Source organism: Saccostrea echinata, unplaced genomic scaffold (genome assembly GCF_033153115.1).
Source record: "Saccostrea echinata isolate AGI-Se365-2 ecotype Australia unplaced genomic scaffold, CSIRO_AGI_Sech_v1 ptg000036l, whole genome shotgun sequence".
NCBI lineage: Eukaryota > Metazoa > Mollusca > Bivalvia > Ostreida > Ostreidae > Saccostrea > Saccostrea echinata.
In genome coordinates this window covers 2,157,473-2,180,526 of record NW_026889785.1, presented here as the reverse complement: position 1 = coordinate 2,180,526, position 23,054 = coordinate 2,157,473, and the positions used below count along the sequence as shown (strand labels likewise).

General features: G+C 33.4%; 2 protein-coding genes across 2 annotated transcripts; one reads left to right on the top strand and one right to left on the bottom strand.

Moving 5' to 3' along the window:
- Positions 1-10,140: 10,140 nt before the first annotated feature.
- LOC133199847 (uncharacterized) lies at positions 10,141-16,516 on the bottom strand. The gene is made up of 3 exons (XM_061335668.1): positions 16,403-16,516; positions 11,178-12,003; positions 10,141-10,958 (listed from the first exon to the last, which is right to left on the bottom strand). Exons 1-3 carry the CDS (start codon positions 16,475-16,477, stop codon positions 10,141-10,143), a joined length of 1,719 nt encoding a protein of 572 aa, XP_061191652.1. The 5' UTR covers positions 16,478-16,516.
- A 3,031-nt stretch (positions 16,517-19,547) lies between these two features.
- Positions 19,548-21,445, top strand: LOC133199845 (uncharacterized). Its single transcript, XM_061335667.1, has 2 exons — positions 19,548-20,159; positions 21,263-21,445. The coding sequence occupies exons 1-2, from the start codon at positions 19,548-19,550 to the stop codon at positions 21,443-21,445; spliced, it is 795 nt and encodes a 264-aa protein (XP_061191651.1).
- The last annotated feature ends 1,609 nt before the right edge of the window (positions 21,446-23,054 follow it).

Sequence of the window (23,054 nt, the reverse complement as noted above, 5' to 3'; positions counted from 1 at the left end):
TCTGTAAAAGTTCAATAGTTATATTTAACCTATCTCCAGAAGTTTTTTTTTAATTAAAAATAATAGGGCTATTCTTTACACATCATACTCGGTTGATAAATAATGTGAAGAAGCATACTCCACAGGAAAAATGTCAATTTTAGTTAATAGAATAAAAAACAGTGATTTTTTTTTTATAATAGATAAAATGTTTTCAATGTAAATCTTATACGGTACCAATTTTAATGCACCGGATGCACATTTTGACAAATTATATCTCTTCAGTGATGCTCATACCGAAACGTTGGAAAACCTTTGAAGAGCTTATAAAAAGGGGTGCCAAAACTGGAGCCAAATTACTCAAAGGATCAGAGCTATGCACGAGGGAGATAATCCTTTTGATATAAATTTCTAAATTCTACCCCGCCGAAATATGGCTGAAATATTGTTGACTCTTCTTTAAACAATAACAAACAATCAATCTTAACTCTACCACTGCAATTAAATACAAGAGTTTATAAAAAAAGGTCATGGACTGAGCAATAAAATTATTGCTAGGTAGTTTCTTCTAACAAAATTCACAAGGAACAACAAAACAACAAAAGTTAAAGAAATGTTAAAAAATTTAGCTTGATACGTAGTTAATTTGCCAAATCATTATAGAATAAAAAAGATATTATATGATCACCCGGCGCTGTAGCTTTTTAGTTTCATGGAGTCAGACAACGTCGTTGTTTCTCAATATCCGCTCCCTCTACCTCATAAACTTATCTTGATGAGATTCCCTTTAGTAAAGTAAGGAATTTAACCCGTCTTGTTTATATGACTTTACAATGTCATGAACAGCTGCTTTCAATGCATATAATATTATTAATGAATCTATACGTATGGAAAGATCCTCACTTGATTATGCCAGCATATTTTGCTTGTCGGAGTTCAATATCAATTACACATGATCAACTATAAACCTGTAGGGTTTAGAATGGAGATTTATTTAAATATTTTAAACTTGGAATATATTCATATCATAATCATTTAAGTTATTAATAGTGAACTTATAAGTAACATTAAAATAAAATAAAAGTTTATTAAACAAGGATGTACATCAATAGTGTACCACTTGTAGTGACTTTATAATTGGAAAAGGACTTTAAATCCATGAACTATAATTATCTTGTTAGAACAAATTGGATTTTGATGTTGGTACAATGAACTAATTTTTTTTAAAATCATTTTGTAATGGAATTGATCAGAATAGACCATCGATACTAAGTAATACAATTTGAACGGAAATGCACTATCCAAGTTACTATTAAGATTCTTGACCAAGAGTAATAAAGTTGGGAACTTTAAAGTAGATAAGTAAAAGGCCTTAGGGCTAGAACTCCTGTGGTGCAGAGATGGGGACTGAGTCCATAAATATTATTAATGTAGGTATACCTGGATTGGAGGGTGGTGCCATGTTAGGGTTCATAGGTCAGACCTACGGACCAAGCGAAGGTGGCACGGCAATGATAAGTCAGCCAATGAAAAGTACCTTTATATCCGGGACTTTGAACACCCTATTAGCACAAAATACCCTGTTTTGCCGGAAAACGACATTTTTTGGAATCTATTGAAACTCTTTTGACTCTTCTTTTGAATCAACGTTGGACTTGTATCTTTCGGACTTTCTTTAATTACTTTTGAGTTTTAGTTCTAGGCTCCTTTTGAATATTTTGCACTATTCTTTAGAACTTTTGTATAACAATTGCGTTGGTCTATTCTGATGACATTTCAAGAACTATCATTAAAATGTATACGATCACGGAGATTTAATAAACTTTTGAGAAAAGATACAAACTTTGTTATTGGCTTATACAACGTCACTTTTCGATGTGACTGACCCTTGACACCCTGACTTTAAATCGGCATTAACTGTGTATCTCTCATCTCTTTGAATTTTTTTTTTTTGGCATTTAAAAACCAGGATTCTAGATGCATTTTATTTCTAGTTTCCTAGGTCTATACCAGTTTTTCCAGGGGCGAAACTTTAAAGAATGTTGGAAAAAGAAACCCCATCCCCTTTAGGATGTCATTTTAAGCCCTTATTTGCTTGGACACTCCATTCAAAATTTACGATAAAATTTTACAGAACTTACGAAATGAGCTAAATATTGCAAATAATTGGAACAATCATGCTATAATTAACAGGGTTTTTGGATGACAAATACTCATCTCAAAAGCATTTTCCTCAGTTACACTCAGTTAAAAAAACGTCATGTTAGAGGTTGTGACGCCTGGATATATATTTGCTTACCAAAACATTAACAATTTATTTTAAAAAAAGTTTATGATTTATGGTTTATTCTACTAATAAAATAAATGATGCTAACAAAATGTTTTAAAATTCATTGACGTACCTAAAGTGGTTTTAATTTTATGGCATTAGTCCACGATCTTTTTGATAATCCCTCGTAGAAATCCGTATTTTCAAGCTAGTACTGAACTAATACTAGTACTAACTACTGGGCTAGTTCTTAAGCAGGGGCTCGTCCCAGGGGCCATAATGTAAATATTATACGAGTATCCTTTTTCAAGAAATTTCATGATGCAGATTATTGATATCACATGCCGATCAATTCTTTAATAGCAATACTTGTTTTGAAACTAAATCTGATTGCTCAAGGTTCCGTCTATCTGACTAATACATAGAACTCACACGGTCAACAGGGGATACTTGATCCTCCTAGGCACCTGATCCCATCTCTGGAATTTCCAGGGGTCCGTTTTATGCTCTTTCCACAGGTTTGTATTGTTTGCAGATTTTTTTGAAGATCGACACCGTTCGTTATTTTCACTTTTTTATTCAAAGTGAATTCATTATACATGTGTTTTACCAATATGTAATAAAACTACAAAATAATTCAAACTTATAGGTGGAAGTTAATAAAAACGAGAATGAGTTCACCTGTTGCGGGAATTTCCGGCAGTGATAATGATACACATTTATAAGTTTATGCGTTCATTATGGAAAATGGATATGTCCTGTATTGCATTAATTGCGTCATAAAAAATGTATAAAATATATAACTCCTCTCCTCTTCTGATCAAAAAAATATAACAAAAAATTTATGAGGGTTTTTTCGAAAAAGTTCGCGGACATCTGTCACAACTTTTTTTTGTTTACTAGACGTCATTTTTGTTAGAAATGTTTTAAGAATTAATTTGAATGATGTATATTTAATAGTCATGTCTTATTTCTAAAAACTTGTAAAGTTAAAATCATTATTGTACAATCTTGTGTCTTGACTGTAGTTTTAAACCTGAAGGTGTACGTGTTGTTGAAAATCACAAAGTGTCTTTGTTTAATTTCTCTAGATAGCAATTATCTGTATTCAATACGATATTGCAGAAAATGTTGACTATGAAAAGCTCCGGTTTACTGAACCCTGGTTACAAGTTAGGTATACATATGTGTATGTAGGTTGGAGCAAGTGATGTATAAAGATAACTCTAAAATGTTGTTCAGAATGTATTCTAAATGAGTCGTGCTCGGGAAATATTTCTTACACTTGTTGTACTGTTGACCGTCCCAAAAAATTTCAGACTAAGTATACAATACTTCTTATTAACAAATTAAACAATTTATACAATCATTCCCGAGGATGAATTAAAGTCCTGGCTTTTTGACATCATTGACAGCTACTTTTTCGATAAAAATGGAATTATTTTACCTAAGCTTAATTACCTTGTCATTGGTGACAAAATTATTTTGTTAATAAGGCTTTTGTTTTTGTACTACATGTGACTTCAGAGTACTCCGTACCTGGTACATTGTATTCAACTAATAAAAAGGTAACCAGGTAATTGCAAACATTAATACTGATCAACGTTTTATTACTTACATCGTTCTTTTTTTGGATAGAATTTTGCGTGTCAAAATACAGGGAAAGGCTTAAAAGAAAAAAGGGATGGTTGTGTTCTGTTGTATTAAATATATTTGCGCATCAAATACTAAAGAAAAAATCAAGTGCATAAAGATTATAGATAAAATATTTACTTAACCGTTCTAAATAATATGGTTACAGTATAAACATATATACCTGTACGCAAAAAAGGTAAATTTCACATTTTTTTAACGTAAAAATGAAGAACCCCTTTGTCTTATGTCATTAGGTATTGATAATCAGACGCACTCTTACACAGAGAGCATTTGATTTTTAAAAGTCTTAAATCCGCTCCTCTGAAAAAATCAATCGATTTAAATCTCTTTGTTGTTCTAACTGTGCCATGTATTTTTAGTTGTTATTTCGGAAATTCCACATACCATTCGTTCTATCCCTTGTTTGTTTCATTGAAAGTTCTAGGAGAATGGAATATGTCAAAGTCAATTTTTTTTCCACTGACTTTGCTGATAATGGCAAGACATAAAGAGTATGTAACTAAAAATTGATTTTGTTAACTTTCGGTTTAAAAGTTATTGTTTATTTTTACCCAAGCTCTTCAATCTGTTAAACTCTGAAGAAAATGGTTTGTTTATCATTATAATTTTTGTATATGATGTTTTAAAAACAACTAAGGAATATTCCGAGAAAAAATATTTTGATAAATACCTTTATGGTATAATAATACTCAATCCTCTCTAGAGTTAAATATAGACTATTGTTGAAATATTTATCCGTACACTGCACTATTACCTACAGATACCCCTCTTGGCAAAGTAAGGTGACTATTTTCACGTACTAATTACTTTTCTAAACTGCATTTAGTTTGTGGCATTCTTGCATTGAGTGCAAAATCTCATACATTCAAGTTGCTGTGTTATGATCCAATTTCAATACAATATGTTTTAGAAAACTTTTAAAATTGAACCTGCTTGTTAGAATAAAACACAATAATATCTTTGCTTTGATTATGAGCCTGTTTGTATCTAAATATTATCGGAGCTCACCTTTGTTTGAAAATAGATTTAAAAAAATTAAAGCATAAACAATTTTCGTTTTAGTTGTGTTTCTACGGAAGCCCGTTGAGGCCAATTCAGAGAAAGAAATATTTTTTATTGCGTTTAAACGCAATAATTATTGCGTTTAATCGCAAAACATTGCGTTTAATCGCAATAATCATTGCGTTTAAACGCAAAAGATTGCGTTTAATCGCAATGTATATTGCGTTTAAACGCAAAACACTTTGCGTTTAATCGCAAAAGATTGCGATTTAACGCAATCTTTTGCGATTAAACGCAATAATTTTTGCGTTTAATTGCAATAATATTTTTGCGTTTAAACGCAATAATTTTTGCGTTTAAACGCAATAATTTTTGCGTTTAAACGCAATGATTTTGCGATTAAACGCAATAATTTTGCGTTTAAACGCAATAATTTTGCGATTAAACGCAATAATTTTTGCGTTTAAACGCAATAAGTATTGCGATTAAACGCAATAAGTATTGCGTTTAAACGCAATAACTTTAATATTTAAACGCAATTAATAATGATTCTTATATTATTTGTTAAGTCGAAGCGTTTGATGCAAGACCAAACTTTCTATGTAGCAATGGACACACAGGAACTGATCTACTTTTATTTCTCAATTGGATTAACTTATCATGAAATAGTGTGTTGCTTAGCTTTACAGCATCATATTTTTCTGAGTGAACGTACATTGAAAAGAAGACTTGCTGCTATGAATTTGTACAGGAGAAAAAACATGTCTTCCATAATCAGTGTTTCTGACTTTCTCTCAACATTAATTGAAAAGGATGGTATGCAGACTGGGTATCGATGGATGTTCCAACGATGTTTGCTAGCTGGATTCAGAGTATCTAGAATGACAGTAGCAGGGCTTCTCTCTATTCTTGATCCAGAGGGGGTGGAATTGAGAAAACGGAAAAGACTTCGTCGCAGGGAGTATTATGCCAAAGGACCTAATTACTTGTGGCATGTCGATTCGTACGATAAATTAAAAAATTATGGGATTTGCATTAACGGTTGCATTGATGGCTACTCCAGGAAAATTATATGGTGTGAAGTAACTTTTTCAAGTAGCGATCCTCGTATAATAGCTGGACATTTTATAACATCTATAGAAAAACTTAGAGCATGTCCAAAAAAAGTAAGAGGGGATCGTGGAACAGAGAATAAGAATATTGCAGAGATGCAAAGTGTTCTTACGGACCAAGGTACGTTTATTTATGGACCAAGTACAGGTAACCAAAGAATAGAGGCATTTTGGCGACATTTGCGGATGGAATGCTGTCAATTTTGGATTGAGTTTTTTGGACACTTAAGAGACATTGGGAAATACACAGGTGACATCATAGATAAAAATCTTGTCCAGTTGGTTTTCATGGAATTTGTGCAGGTACATGTACTTAAGTTTACATTTGATAAAAGAGAGACTGAGCGCAAACAAAACATACTCCGTCCGTTTGTTTATCACGGTTTTGTTTTCTTGATAGCCACTGTCCTTTTTTAACCATTGTACTAACTAATCAGAGCTTCATTCAGCTATTAATTCGTATCATGTCATTTTATTAAATACATCCTTTTTCGGGGGGTGGGTGTAAAATTTTCATGATAAATAGATCGTGCGGACTTCAGTAAAGTTGTGGTTCATATTTACCTGTATACATGTATATGCAACTAAATTTATAACCAGAAGAAAATGTTATTTACTATCTTTTGTTGGCTCGGTACGTTGTATAAGTAAAGGAAGTTGGTTTTTTTTAATTTCTTGAAAACCTTTGCAAATTCAATTTACTCATTCGACAGGAGGATTTATTAGTTTTGAAACTGAGAACTTACATCATCGAAATATAAATATATAAGGGAAATGCCTTGCATATTCCAAACTCTTTATCAAAATATCTTAATTTTGCATACTTTTTATTCACATCTAGAAAGATATAAATGAAGCAGTATCTGTCTGGAATACTCATCGGATTCGTCCAACTAGAAATGGAAACGTCCCAGCAGGCAAACCTTGTATTCTTTATTGTCTACCAGAATTAGAAGGTACTAGAGATTATTCGATACCACTAGATCAACATGTTCTCGAGGTCTGCAGAAACGAATGCTCATTTAACAAGAACACCCCATCTGACCCCGACATGCATGAATTTTTCAAAATCTTGATGGAAGAGAACTACATAGCGTCGCCTAACTGTCTGGAAGATGCCTGTAATTTGTATGTAACTCTTCGTAACCTGGCAAATCGTGAAATATATCATTTATAGACTTTTGCAAAGGCAACAAAACTTTACCGGTTGTTTCAATAAAGAATTTTTTGCCTTATTTACAAAATGTTGTGTTATTTTCAATCAGTAAATAACGCTATTGACTCGGTATATGTATCAACAACAAAAATGCTGTAATTTGTCAATTGATTTTTATTTCACGAGTGAAAATAAAATCTGAAACAAATGAATGTATGTCAAATCCACTGTGCCGCAGTGGCAAAAAATATTAAGATTTTATTATCTATGAAGGGATGTAGTATCAGAAGCATTTTTTGACAAACAATTGCTTTTTACTATTTAAAAATGTTCATTGAAAGAGTGATCCCCACTGTTTTTGTTGCATCCTAGTCAAAGCATAATGTTGTGATAATGTATGAATAATAATTTGGTCATAAAAAAGGTGTGAACCCCCCTTCCCACCCTAATACACAGGAAATAGCTTTTTCCATATTCAGTATCTCCCTGTTTTAGATTAGAGGAAATTTTCTTCTCTGACAGCCCCCCCCCCTTCACTTTCAAAAGTGTCCATATACATAATTCTATATGTAACAACCCAATAACTTTGTTTCAAGAAAATAACAAATCCTTTGGACAGTAAACTTGAGTAACGTATGAACTTTCAATGTTTCTCTATTAGCATGTTGTGCAACAGGCATAAATTTTTGTGCCAATAACCTTTGGTAAGGCTATGACATTCCCACAGCTCCGGAGAATTTTTTTCTGTTTAAATATTTGGACAAAAGCAATCTTTGAGTCAGTTAGGAGCTTCTAACGTACCCCATTTATATTTTAAAGTTATACTCAGGACACGATTGTACGGAGAGCCGATCAATCTAATAAAATGATCCCCATTTCCGCCTCCCATGAACTAAGTTTGCGGGGGGTGCATAATAATAAACAGCTAAATACAGATACCAGCAGAAAGAGGACCCAATAATATCAAACACTGAAAATTCAATTTTTGTTGTTGGATATGGTCTTTACCTCGATCAGGGGTGAGGGGGGATTTTAAAGGATATTTTACGAGTATCAAGCACATAGCGCATTTGATACGTCTTTTAATGAACATAAGACTACTATGTCCTCATGAAATTTCTATATCCTTCATTACAATAATCATAATCATCCTAAAAAGACAAAATGTGCATTGGGGGTAAGAGCAGCCCGAGACTGCTGCCGGGAGACAATATGAACATGTATATATGTATGTTACAAATGACGCACAACTTACGTATACATGTATTAAAAAATAACAATATAATTAAGAGACACTTAGAACTGCAGGCACTTACTATCATGGTGGGCTCCCCCCCCCCCCCCCCCACCGACCTATTCCCAAACAAAACATTTTTTTTCTACAGAAAATGTTCATTAAAGGGTTGGTCCCTCTCCAATTTATGTTGTAGCGTAGTAAAATCATGGTAATTTGATAATGCATTAAAAAACTGAGTTGTGAAAGAAAGTTGGAACCTACCCCCCCCCCCCCCCCCCCACACCCACACTACATAGGTTTTCGAGTTTGGAGACATTTTTCATTTGTTTGCCCGTCAAAGTTTTTTTTTCAGGTTTATTGTCATTTTTTCCTAGCTGACACCAATCTTCAAAAACTATACTATGTTTGACAACTTTAATTTAAATTAAGCATTAGAATTTATTAACAGGGGTTTCCCTTTTGTTTTGTTTATAAGCGTTGTGGATTTTCTATTACAAGTAATCTTTAAAGAGAAAAGTTTTTTTGTTCCACGACAAATGTTCCAATGCAGGCGCGGAAAAGGGTATTCCCTTTTGGCTGAGGGTTAGGAATTCATATCTACTCAAAACATCCAACTCAGAATTTTTTGACAGGCAAAAAGGATTTAAAATGTCCAAACTAAAAAAAAAAAACCATGGGGGGGGGGGGGGGGGGAGTAGCTTTGCTTTATCATACATTTAACTCTCCTTACCATTTCCACCAGGAGCCATGTTTTCTAAGGAGGGTCGCAAACTCGTTTTTCGTACTTTTACTTTGTAAATTAAATAACTCTTAAAATCAAAAGGGGAACTGTCAGGACCCCCTTCCCCTGAATGAATCTTCAGTGTGCAGCTACATGATGGCTAAGCGCTGTACATAATCGGAATAGAGCAAATGGTTTTGTGAGCAGTAAAAATACCACACCTGTAAGTCTAGAAGTATTAAATTTCGGGAGAAGGGCAGTACCCTGGCCTCCATCATACTTTTTTGGCAGAGGATTAGTAAAACATCTGTAGAAGGGTCATTTCGTTAAAGATTAAAAATTACACTGTTGAAATGCAAAGAACTAACAGAGTCTACATTCGTCAGAATGTACACACTAGAATGTGTAGGGTAGATCGCATTCATTCAAACACATTTCCTTCATTTTCTATTTGTTAGATTACATACAGTCCTTTCATAATCTAATTATGTAGCGTCATAATTGGTATGGGTAAAACTAATAAATACCAATTAATGCATGAAAACGAAGATCGACAGACAAGAAATACAGTTACAATTTTTATATTTCTTTAATGAACACCAAATTTACGGTAGAGGTAAAGCTTAAAACAGATAACTTTTATTTTTGGCAAATAAAGATGAACCAATAGAGAGAAAAACATATGTTTAAAATTCTAAATTGTTAACAAACAATGGCCACAACACTGTACTTCGGCAACTGATACGACTTTTTCCCCACAGACTATTTGTCTACTCATTATAACATGCATTAAGATTCAAATATTCAGAATTTCTTACATTATCTATATGTTTGAATTTAACTTAAAAAAAAGGTAGAATGGGGAGGTCAACAGTATCAAAATCTGTCATTTAAAAAAAAAATCGATGTTCACGACTCATTTACATTATTTCTCAGATAAGGTATAGCACATTTACACAATATCCATTCTCAGTACTTTTGTGTCTAGCACGTTTTCCAAGTGCTCCCTCATAACAGAAAGTTGTCGTAACTTCTGGACAGCTCCAACACACAGCCACATGTGTGGGCCACTGGACAAAGTGTAAATTCAGGCATAGGGGGTGTAAATCGAACAGTAATTTTCTTTCCAATTATAATGTCCGATCCAGTGCAGAATCGTAAAAGCAAGGTCAGTTTCTCAGTTGAACACGTCTTGATGTACCGCTTAAGAGAATCGGCCGTTGCTTTCTCGGCTTTTGTCAGATCTTCTGGAAAAACAAACAAATTCAGGACTTTTTTGTTGGTAACTTTGCTTTGCTCATATATTTCTTCCAGTCTACCTATCAGAGGCTTCAAATGACTACTAAATATAGGAAACCAACAAAGTGTGACAAAAGACGGTTTTTGAATTAGTTCATGATGAGCCAACTCAATCAAAAGCTTTCTAAAATTTTCCTTAGTAGGATAGACTCTCAGATTAAAATTCGATAAAGCATCGAGAAGTTCATTTTCCTCCACACCATTAAAATCATCAAGAGCATCTTTAATAAGTCCTCTGTCCATATCAGGCAAAAATGCCATGAATGACTCGAGTAGCTCCTCATTTGTTGGGGTAATATCAAAAATACATTTTTTCAGAAAGATTTGTGAAAGCTGTATTGGAAAATACTTTTCTTGCTTGAAGGACAACACTAGAACTTTGGCTACGGCTTCCCATTCCTCCTGCTTCATGATGTGCACTGTAGTAGGAATTTTAACATCACTTCCTTCAGTGTGTTTTAAATAAAAAGTATCCCAAAATTCCGACATGGCATCCCGAAAAACACCCCCGGAATCCTCCCCCTTCTCTGTCAATATTGAAAGTTGTAGTGTGTCAGTTCTTAAGTTGAACTCTTGCTTTACAAAAAACTTCATGACGTCAGAGAAAGCATTACCCCTCTTTATAACAAGATTTTTGACAACTGCACTTGCTGGTAATGTTTCATCGAGGTCGTTTCTTAATAACTGCGAGGGCCCAAATTCTATCTATGGGTCGTAAATATAGTTTTGAAAATCCAGTAATATACTCCCAGCAGGAACATTCTCAAAAGTGACAATCTCTCCAGGAAGCACGTTTACGGGTGACTGTGCAGACTTTAATGTAGCAGGTGGAAAATCCCCTTCAGAGATGTGATCTGGAATGTTTAAATGACTTGCATCATCTGGGGAACTAGCTGTTCCGGGTGCCCTTTCTTTTTCAATATGGACAAGAGAAAGCATTGGATCTGGAAGATCCTCGCCAGATGAATATCTGTCATTTATTGTGGATTCGCCATCATGATGTTTCTTTGATGTTATAAGATAGAGACGAAGAGTTGACATTTTAGATGCTATATATAAATCATTAATAGATTTATCTGCAATATCTTCTTGAGAAAAATCAACTACTGAAAAATGAAAATCTTCCTTTTTCCCCACAGATGATTTTCCCTGGGGAAAGAACAGAGGCTTGACTTCTTCCAAAATTTCGTCTTTCTTATAGAATTTTGGGAGGTCCAGCTTTCTTGTCCCACCACCTCTGGGAGTTCTCACTTGCTTTCCCCCATGAATCCAGCCAACTTCCACTTTTCGCATATTTTTATTTGCACTCTTATTCCCAACTCTAGCCATATGAGTCTTCTGTTTCTTTGCCTTTGAAGTAGATGGGCCTTCATCACTGGAACTGCTACTCAGAGATTCTTTTCCTCGTACACCCATTTTTTGACGCAGCGTTTGAAGAATGGATGATTTTGGTTTTTTCTTTTTGTTCTTCATTTGTTCCAAAAATATCCTTAAATTGACGCGATCTCCTACTTTGGGTAAAAACTCTGTGATGTCTTTTTCGCTCATTTTTTGAAGGACGGAAAGAGTCACCTACAAAGCAAAATTATTTTATTGTATTTATTAATGTTTGACTAGAATAATAACAAGTATATGAGACTATAACTTGCAAAGAACATGGGAATGTTCTCATACAATTATTGCCCGGTTGCTTATCTCGGATTTAAACCTTTGATCAATGATTTAGGAAAGTTGAATTTTCTCTCTTTCTCTGGTAGCCCCCCCCCCCCTTTCAAAAATGATGCTACGCCCCTGGAATAATAGAATGATGACTTAGAAAGCTAATAAAGAGAATGTACAACGCGACAAGCGCGGATTCAGACAGGGGCTCACTACCGTCCTAGAGAGAGAACTGTCGATAAGTTTGAGACACACGTAAAATTATCTTCCCGAACACAATTCTTTTCGATCCTTACTTGAGTTGTCAATACATGTAAGTATATCATAAAGCGACTACAGTCTTTGTTTACTGACGACTCAAAGGCGGATCCAGCGCCAGCGCGCCGGGCGTGCGCCCCCCCCCCCCCCCCGTTTGATTTTTTTTTGTTGTTGAAATTTTGTTTGTATTATCCTAAAATCAAGGGAAATAACACCCCCGGACCCCACCAGGGCTCTGCTCTGGACCCGCTGGCGGCTTCAATGCAACCCCCAGACCCCCTGCCTTCTACTGCGCCCCCACCCCCCATGATGAAACTCCTGGATCCGCCGCTGCGACTGATACACCGGAAGAAAAAAATTCAGAATATTCCAAATGTTATGTACTTTTTTGATAGTTTCAATTTCAAGTAGATAAACGTTCGGTTATCATCATTTACATCAAACCCTTGCCACTTTGTGCAAAATTTGTTTTCAAATATTAAGAACCATTTAATTTTAACAAATTATAATTTTGATACGAAATCTTATGTAACCTTACTATGATTGTGTAATTTATTTAGAGAAAAAAGATCTCTCTTATAATGTATAATGAGGTATTTTTGTGTGGAACGATTATTTTGGGGTTTTCACGATTTTTTCCTATGGTACACATGATGAATAAGTGTAATAAATATAATTTGTGAAAAAATGTCCAAAAAGCCCTGGGGTTGAATATCGGGGGGGGGGGGGGTTCCTGTCCACAAGTACCTGTGGACCGAAAGTGTCAGAATCTTTATTTTAACAACTTTTAAGTGTATTTTAACAACTTTTAAGTGTATTTTAAGTAGATTCAAAATTTTATTAATTTATTTTACATTTAACAATCCGGAAGACAAGTCCCTATGGACAAATGGATCCCCCCCCCCCCCAGCTTCGGAGTATTTTTTTAGACACAATAATTTTTCCAAAATACACGAATTCCTAATCTACTATACCTTTATTTCGATTTCTGATATTTTCCGTTTTCGATTAGTTTCAGAGGTTGCCTCTAATGGGTATTTAGAAATACTAGTATTTTTATAAACTCGTTGAGGGAAAACTTCTGAAACTAGAAATTATAAGCTATTGCTATTTTTTATCACGGGGGGGGGGGGGGTACCGATCCATATTTCAAGTGCCTGTGGTTTCACTGGATCATTGGCGACTTAGCAATATAAAAATGCCCAAATAACCTCTTTGTGAATTAAATGTATGTCAAACTAAACCTTTTTAACTATTGAGTACTAGAGATGTTTCTGAATCTGAAACGAATCCGAATCTGAAAATGAATCTGAAACAAATCTGAATCGGAGGGATCTCGATTCCGATTTCAAAACTGAAAAAGATATATATCATCATAAGAAAATTTCTTCACTTATTATACAATGAATAAAAATAATATATATTCATTTTTGTGATTTATTTTTCAGTTTTACTATGACTAGGAATATATCGAATTTTGATTTGAAAAGTGTTTGATTCTTCTCCTTCTGAATTTAACTAGTTCACAATTACTGTTGCGAAGTACCATCGCCGGATACCCACGGGTGATCTCGTCTTTTACTCATCACCCACTGATGAGTAAAAGATGAGATCACTCGTGGGCATCCGACGATGGTTAAATACAAGTACATGTATCTCTGTTTGATATGTCATTTAAAAAATAGTGAGTGATGTTATTATTTTGTCATTGGGATGGGGGTGTTATAAAAGGGACAAGTCAAATTCTGTAGACTGAAAAACAGAAACAGGTACCCTTTCAATTCACGGAAAAACCTGCTCGTAAAAGTATCATTGTTGTATTATTCACCTACTTACATTATTTGTTTCTCGCAAGAATCGTGTTCTGTACTCTTTTAAAAAAATATTCTGTGTAATTAATGTATTCATACGAGTCATTTTATATAGTTATATGCAATTGAAAATTATGTCGGATAAATAACCTTTAAGCAACCCCTTGGCCACATTCTCGCAGGCCAATTTTTTGTCGAAGGTTTTTGGCGATTTACATTGATGTCTACAAGCTTTTAGTTTTAACGTTTCCTGTCATTTCCTTGATTGACGAAGAATGTAGCTTGTTAAAATGAATAGTTAAAAGTGTAATTTGTCTCCTACATCTCAAAGAACACAATTCTCCCGAGGAACGAATATCTAGTGAGTTGAACAATAAAATAATACAAAACTGATAGCTTTCGTACGTATTAAAAAGACACTTATTACTACATGTAGTATGTAATATGGCTGATCTATAGGATGAAGTAACATTACGGGGATGGGGCGCAATTGAACAAAAATCAAGTCTACAAGCTTTATTTATGAGGGACATAACAGTAATTTTGATAATTTTGATCTGATTATATTGTGCAGTATATAGCGGCAAAATTAATAGGAAGGGGGGAGGGGGCTGGTCTCCATATCTCCCCCAGTTCTTACGGGCCCGATATTATGCAATTATTTTTTGACGACTTGAACTGAGATCGAGGCCGTTCAGTAGCGATCAAGTGGTGGAAGGTGTCAAAGTAATCCAGCTTCGCCCCCTATTTTTTAGAGTTAGTAAATTGTATGTAATATAGTTGAACAAAGATGAACTTGCCAGCCCCTCCCCCAACCCCCCTCCTTTGGGAAACACGGACGGACCGCTCGGCAGCTGGTCAAGGAGAATTACGCAAGCTTGACAAGCCCCCACACACAGATTGTTTTTTTTTCACGTCCGGAGAGAATTGAGATAATTTTTTTTGTCAAAAAATATCCGAGTCGGAGAAATGGTGATGATTTATCTCCTTGTGGGAATTTATTAGTATGTCCCCCTCCCCGCCCTGAGCAAATTTCCTGGTTCACCCTTGACATTTCAAACATACTTTCTAGCCCCAAGAAATATTAATCTAGCTTACTTCATTAACTCTTATTTTTCACATTGCTACAAGTAAGGTACAAATATAACATCCATATACGATTTACATCATGGACTTTTTACTCCCAGGATTTTGTGGTGGTTTTTTTTCGGAGGGGGTGGGTGGGTGGGTCTCACAAACACATTAAACCTCTTATAAGATTACAGATTGATATACCAAAGAAAAAAAATCTGTAATCATACGTGTGTTCATTTTCAAATCGGGATCAAGATCCCTCCGATTCAGATTCGTTTCAGATTCATTTTCAGATTCCGATTCGTTTCATATTCAGAAACATCTCTACTAAGAGCTAGTTACCATTTGAAATCAAACTGAAAAATTCAAAGATATACATTGTTCCTTCATTATTTACTTCTGTCTTACGTTTTTTTATCGTTTCTAAACCATTATGAGTGATGAAATTTCTCAAATTAATTCCCAAGAAACCCCCTCCCATTTGTCTTTCTCTTCAGTCACTTGCAAAATTTGTCTGTCTATTTGCGATTTCATATTTTCTTATGGTTTCAGTTTTGATGATACATGTTCAAATTAATTAGCGTTGCATTTTTTATCTGCGTTTTGATTAACATTTAACCATCCGTAGATCTTTGTTTTTAAATCTCTCTCTTTCTCTTTTCTCTCTCTCTCTCTTTCAATAACAATGTAAATCTGAACCTGAATTTGTTTTGAATTAAAAAAGCTATAACACCCGCTCTAATGAGTTAATTATAATCATTTATATCATATACCCCCATACTGAACACATTCCCTTTTCTGCTTTTTGAATATAGGCACGTAGTGTCTATGTCGGGTGATGTCCTCTTTTTCAAACACGGTGTTTTATCACGAAAAATATTCATTGAAACGAAGGTTACTCCCCCCTCCCCCCTTGTTGTAGCATAAGTTAGATTACTTTGGTATTGATCAATACAACTTGGATTTGAAAGGATTTTGGAAGTTGGAACCTACACTTTGAAAAAAAAAACACTACGTGTCTGGGAAATATAAAATTATTATTATAATTTCCACCTAAACAGATATGTTTATCACGAAAACCGTGATAGGTTTACAAATTATATTTTTACAGACCTATTGATTTCATCAACACCACTCACAGACACCCTCACACACACAGTCAAATTTACCTTCTGCTCTTTCATTTTCTCTATCGTAATTTCGTTGATCATTTGCTTTAAAAATTCCTCTAATTCAGGTTCCATTTTCCTTTTTGTGATACTACAACAAAAATTACAATATTCAATATTCCAGGGAATCAGACATGTGTTGTTTTTCTTGGTCAAGTCACTTTTTCTAAATGCTTTATTCTATCAAAAGCAGTCGACAAGATTCAATAATGTAAGCAGGGCTCGTGAGACGATATTACTTTAAAGTTATAACTTCAAATACTACGTCACAGTGCTAACCACATCAAAAAGTAGCCGATGTCGAATTTTGCCAAAGAAAAGTCGGAGAAAATTGCAAGATACACGAACAGCTTATTGGCAAATCACAAATTCAATAAAAGGATTGACCTTTTTTACAAAAAGTAATCAAAACCTAATGATGTAAATTAACATTTAGGTCACAGTTTAAGCGTTTGTGTGTGGGTGGGTGGGTGGGTGTGTATGTGTGTGACAGAGAGAGGCTTCGTGAATATTTCTAAACATCAACTAAGAAAAACTCAATATGAATTTATATAAACTTAATTTTTAACGTAATGATTACTGTTCTGAGCGTGTACGGCTTGGGTGTTTCTTTTTCTGTGCATTTAATATTGTTAAGTCTACAATAATAGTGAAAATGTTATCACGTATTGCGGTGGCATAACTTTTGTTGTATACAATTATCTCTGCTTCCAAATTTTGAAAATTCAGAGTCAATAACAAATTGATCGATTAATCTCAAGAGAGGTATGGTATAATAGCATGGCATCAAACAAATATTCTTTAAAAAAAAAGTGCAATACACAATTCCTTACCTTGCATTGTTCAGCAAACGTCTTGCTTTAATAATCAGGAATATGACTACAGTATAAAACTGTTCACACTAAAAATAAATCCAGTTAAAAGCAAAATATTTTTGCGTTTAATCGCAAATTATTTTTGCGTTTAAACGCAAATAATATTGCGTTTAAACGCAAAAGTTTTGCGTTTAAACGCAAAAGTTTTGCGTTTAATCGCAAAAGTATTGCGTTTAATCGCAATATCATTGCGTTTAAACGCAAAAAGTATTGCGTTTAATCGCAAAAATTATTGCGTTTAAACGCAAAAATATTATTGCGTTTAAACGCAAAAAGTATTGCGTTTAATCGCAATATGATTGCGTTTAAACGCAAAAGATTGCGTTTAATCGCAATCTTTTGCGATAAAACGCAAAGTGTTTTGCGTTTAAACGCAATAAAAAATATTTCTTTCTCTAAACTGGCCTCAACGGGCTTCCGTATGTTTCACCCACCAACCCACTTTTCTTTTCTCACTGTAGTCCAAGCTTTATTGAATACTTGACAACATATATGAACTGAACTTATTTTATCAGCATATAAGAATTTAAGTAAAGACAATAAAATTAAACTGAAACGTTTCTATTGTCAATTCAAGGCTTTTGATATTTCGACATTATAATCAATTCGAAAATATTCAGTTTGTTTTTGGTCACCTACATTTGAAAGAATTTATTATCTCGATTGATTGGGCATTTTAAGGTATTCTCTACTTTTTTTCGAGAAGTTATTATTTCAGAATTAACCCTAAATGAATTCACGCTATTTAGTTTTAATGAATTTATATAAGGATTAACCTTTAAGGGGACCGACTTGGGTTTTCATTGCGCAATAATTCGATTCGCGTAGCATAGAAAAATAAAGTGTGTTTACTATTTTAAAGGAACAATCTTTAATAATTTATAAAAATTAACAAAATTAGGAAATCTTGGGTTAAAAAATTTTAATACGTTTTCCAATAACTGATTTTTTAAAACGATTTTTCAAATGATGGGTAGACAGACGTCGTAATAGGGCGTTTTTGACGTTACGAATAACCAAAGGTCTGTAAGATGGGTCGTTAATTATGTCAGAAGTTAAAAAGAAGGAAATAGATGCTCTTGAAATTTTAAACATAGGAAATTGAGAATCTCCCAATCAGTTTTATAATATTTTTATATAAATCTGTGGTATCTGTCATGTTTCATAGTACCCAATAAAAACTGGAAAATATCATGAATTTTGACATTTTTAGATGCTCTCACTGGAAACCAGACGGAAGAATTTTCTGTTTCTTGCATAAAATGTACAATATAGTATTACTCATCAAATAATATAATTTGAGCCAAAAAGCCTATAGTAGCATTTGTATAATTTGCTCTGAAGTGCGAAAAAATAGTATTTTTCCTATATAATCCCATAGTAAATGTACCTGTATTTTGAAATGGTCCCTAAAAATAACCAGAAAGTAGATTTTCACTAAACTTGGGATGTATACTGAAGTCAATGTAAGGTACATATGGTATAAAATTAAAGAGTTTCTCTATAGTAGTTTTCACACAATAAAACCCCAGTCGCCTCCCTTAAATTGAGGGATAAAATTTAAAAATTGGTAAAAAAAAATTGTATTTTTGTATCACAAAATTGAAGTCTGTAATCCAATGCTAGCATTAAAAAACACTTAAACATGAATGACACCTTTTTGGTGGTGAATTTTGAACAATAAAATTTAATTTTATTCATTTCTATTACAAGCTTTTTTTGATTTTGTAGAGCCGAAGATATAATCCAGATCATAACGAGGTGAACAAACATACCCTAACAAACAAATGCTATAGTAAACTATAGTTAACTATAATAAATCAAAGTTCCAAAGTTTTCACTATAGTAAATCAAAGTTCCAAGGTTTTCATTTTAGTAAATCAAAGTTCCAAAGTTTTTACTAGAGTAAATCAAAGTTCTAAAGTTTTCACTATAGTAAATCAAAGTTCCAAGGTTTTCACTAAAGTAAATCAAAGTTCCAAAGTTTTTACTATAGTAAATCAAAGTTTCAAAGTTTTCACTATAGTAAATCAAAGTTTCAAAGTTTTCACTATAGCAAATCAAAATTCCAAAGTTTTCACTATAGTAAATCAAAGTTCCAAAGTTTTCACTATAGTAAATCAAAGTTCCAAAGTTTTTATTATAGTAAATCAAAGTTCCAAAGTTGTTACTTTGGTATTATAGTTAACTATAGTAAACTATAGTTAACTATAGTTTACTGTAGTATTTCTTTTTAGGGTAGGACAATGATGTGCCCATAGATTATTGCAATGGCATCCAAACTGTTATCAACTGAACAACAAAACTTTGCCCGTCTTGGAATTGGCTGCGTTGACCTAATAAAACTAGTCTTGAAAGATATTTTGCGAATTCAAATTCAACCAAAAGATTTGTTCACCGCAATCAATTCATGTCTGGAACTGACAACCGTAAGATACAAACTCCGGCCAGAGCAGCAAAAGATTTGTTTTATTCCTCCGCCTCTTACTCCTGACTATGAAAAGTTTGACGTGTCCTTATTGTACACACTGATACGCGATCTGTGTCCCACCTTAAAACCAACACAGGGATGGGGAAAGGTACCAAAAGCTACAAATAAACAAATTGGAGATGATATCGAGCGTCTTAGGATTTTAAGAAATGGAATGTTTCCACATTTAGGTTCTACAACTGTGCCCGATTCAGAGTTCACTTTACTTTGGAAAGACTTGCAAATTATATTACCGAGAACCCAGGCATTTGTTATATCAAAGAAATACACAGCTGACTATGAGAAAGAGCTATCCATTATAGAGAAATGTGACTTTGGCATGGAGGATATGGAGAAATACAAAATTCTTTTAGAAGGAACAATGCTCATTTTGAAGCAACTAGAAAATGAAGTAAAAAAATTCCTGAAGATGGAAATTAAATATCAATTGGGAGATTTTACTGAAAGGTACCTTTTTTAAGAACAAGATAAGGTTTTAATTTACATCTGTCCTGTATTTTTCTAAAATATGAAAGTAATGTAAAAAAATATACTCGTACTTTCTGAATTGTTGAGATCCTAAAGCAAGAACACACAAATCATTTTTTCTTATATGATCTCCTAAATGCTTATTTTAACGTCATGAACGTAAGCATTTTCCCCTAAACAATCGCAGGAAACATCAATTTCTAGTGGAATTTTCCATCGGAAATGTGGAGCACAAGTATTCTCATAAAAATTATGAAAAATATGATTTTTCGAAGGATCTAACACAACATATCCAAACATTGCAGGTGATGACTGCTGTAGAAACTATTTTATTTAAACAAATAACCCAGAAAAAGGCATTTGGGGGCTTTATCAGTTTAAAATTTAGAAATGTGCCAAATTTATGACGTTATATTTCCAAAATGGCCCTTCCTCATGTCATATTCTTTCGTGATTTCATATTTACATCCACTATATATAATTTCCTTTATTTCTTCAGAAAATCATTGCCGTTTATTAGTTTATTAGTAGACAATATGTTAATCACCTGTACAAATTTCTTGAGCAGTAGCTGTCCCATCAATGAAACTTACAATGGCGTACATTTCAATAATACATTATTTCATCTACTAAACCCTTCTTTAAATGATTATTTGTAAAGATATAAAAATAAACAATGAGATGTTTTTTTATTTGTAAATTTATACGGGAATTAACGCAGCAACTATTGCAGAAATTTTTTTTTACATAACCCGCTTACCTGGGTTATGCATTTTTTTCTGCAACAGCTGCAAACCAACGAAAGCATTTTACATTTTAAATAACATTTAAATGCTAAACTCATAATTAAAGCAATTTCAAAGCTTGTTAAAACATTATTTTTAGGGCACAATAGAGCCCTATCCTTGCCTACCTCTTTAGACTTCCCAAGAATCTCGATAAAAAGTCAAGATAGGGTACAAGGTTTTCTTTGAGGCTACAGTAGAACATGCATTGAAGTTCTCTGCTTGTCCAATTATCTGGCAGAGAGTTAGGGAAAATGACACCGGTACAGAGAAATACAAAGGCAGCAGCAGTAGACGGTTGGTGATACAGAGAGTATCAAAGGAAGATGAGGGTGAATACCAGGCTGTTCTTTTATGGAAAATTGACGATCAAACTCTAAATATCACCAGCAATCCCATTTTTTTTAAATGCTCAGGGAGGTAATGTTGATCTCATTTCTCCATCAAAAACATTACTATAGTTTAATATAGTTATCTTTAGTTTTAACTGTTTTAACTATGTACTTTGAAAACTACGAAACTTTACACTGGAATATTTCTGAGGATTTATAAACTCTAAATTTCGATACCATTCATGTAAAATTCCGAAAAAATGTATGAATATATAAGTAATATTTCTATTCTGTATAAAAGTGTGCAGGTATGAGTTCGAGGACATAAAATTTAACAATCTGAAACCCATAGTTAAATAAAAATAACAAACTATAATTATCTATAATAAACTATAGTAGATTTTTGTTACGATTGGCCCAAACCACTTCCAATTACTTAAATGTAAACATGATAAACAATAAACAATATAATACCGTTTGTAAAATATTCAAGAATACGGGTTTTTGTAGAAATAAAAGTGTCTTATAATGATAATAATAATAATAATAAAAATTTATTTAAAGAAAGTAGCCTGGTTAGTACATGAACTATTCTTCCCCAGGGCCTTCTATATTTGAATTACAAAGAATATAACTACACATGTAAATATACAATTCAACATATAGCAGTCATAAGGAATTACAATAAGAAAATGTAGAATAGAGAGTCCATGTCTGCTAATATGTACATATCACTTGTAGATAGAATATCAAAATCTTATAAGTGCTCAAAAAATTGTACGACAGTGATAATGTATACTTAAAATTAATAAATGTGGTACCAGTAGATGGATATTCCTTGTGATAGATAAATAATACCATAAAAATGATTTGAACACTAATCTTCAAAATTAAAAATAAACCTGAAAGTAAAGTTCTATGTGATCACAATTATTTTATCAGTAATTTTGTTTCAGAGATAAATTTAATACATAGGATTTTCACGCTTAAAAATAGATTTTTGTAATAGGGGCTGCATATTTTATCAGGTTTATTTTTGCTATTTCTAATATTGGTAAAGATACTGTATTAGCCATAGAAAACTAAAACAAAATACAAATTGCAGCAGGTAACAATAATTCATAGGCTGGGATTGTGTTTGACAGTTAAGCTTATATGCTAAAACCTCTTCCTGTACACGATTTTGCCTACATTTCTTTCAAAAATAAACCTGCAATTCTTGAATATCTAAACCATTATATTGATTTCTTCTGTTTCCGACTTTCTAATACCTAACAGGTCTCCCTGAAGTGTAACAGAAAAGAGAAACTTCCTTTTCATAATTACTACACATTCCTATTTTTTTTTTCAGTTCAATGTAGCGTAAGAAGAAAACACAACGATGAACATACTCATTTAGATATCGAAAACGAGAAATGCAAAGGGACCCATACTGAACAAAATCAAGGAACATATTTTACAACACCAGAGGTCGGATCAGGTGCTAAGGGGGAGTATTAACCCCTGTCGACAGGTCACATCCGCTACTAGCCTTATGTGTATTGATAGGGTAAAGGGAAGGATCAGTAGTCAAATTTGATATAAAAAATAATCAAACTAATGGTATTTAACATGATAGACAAAATATGACCCGAAGATAGGATGTATTTACAAACATGGTCATTGTCTCAATCGTAGAATTCGTGAAAGGCTGACTTGCGA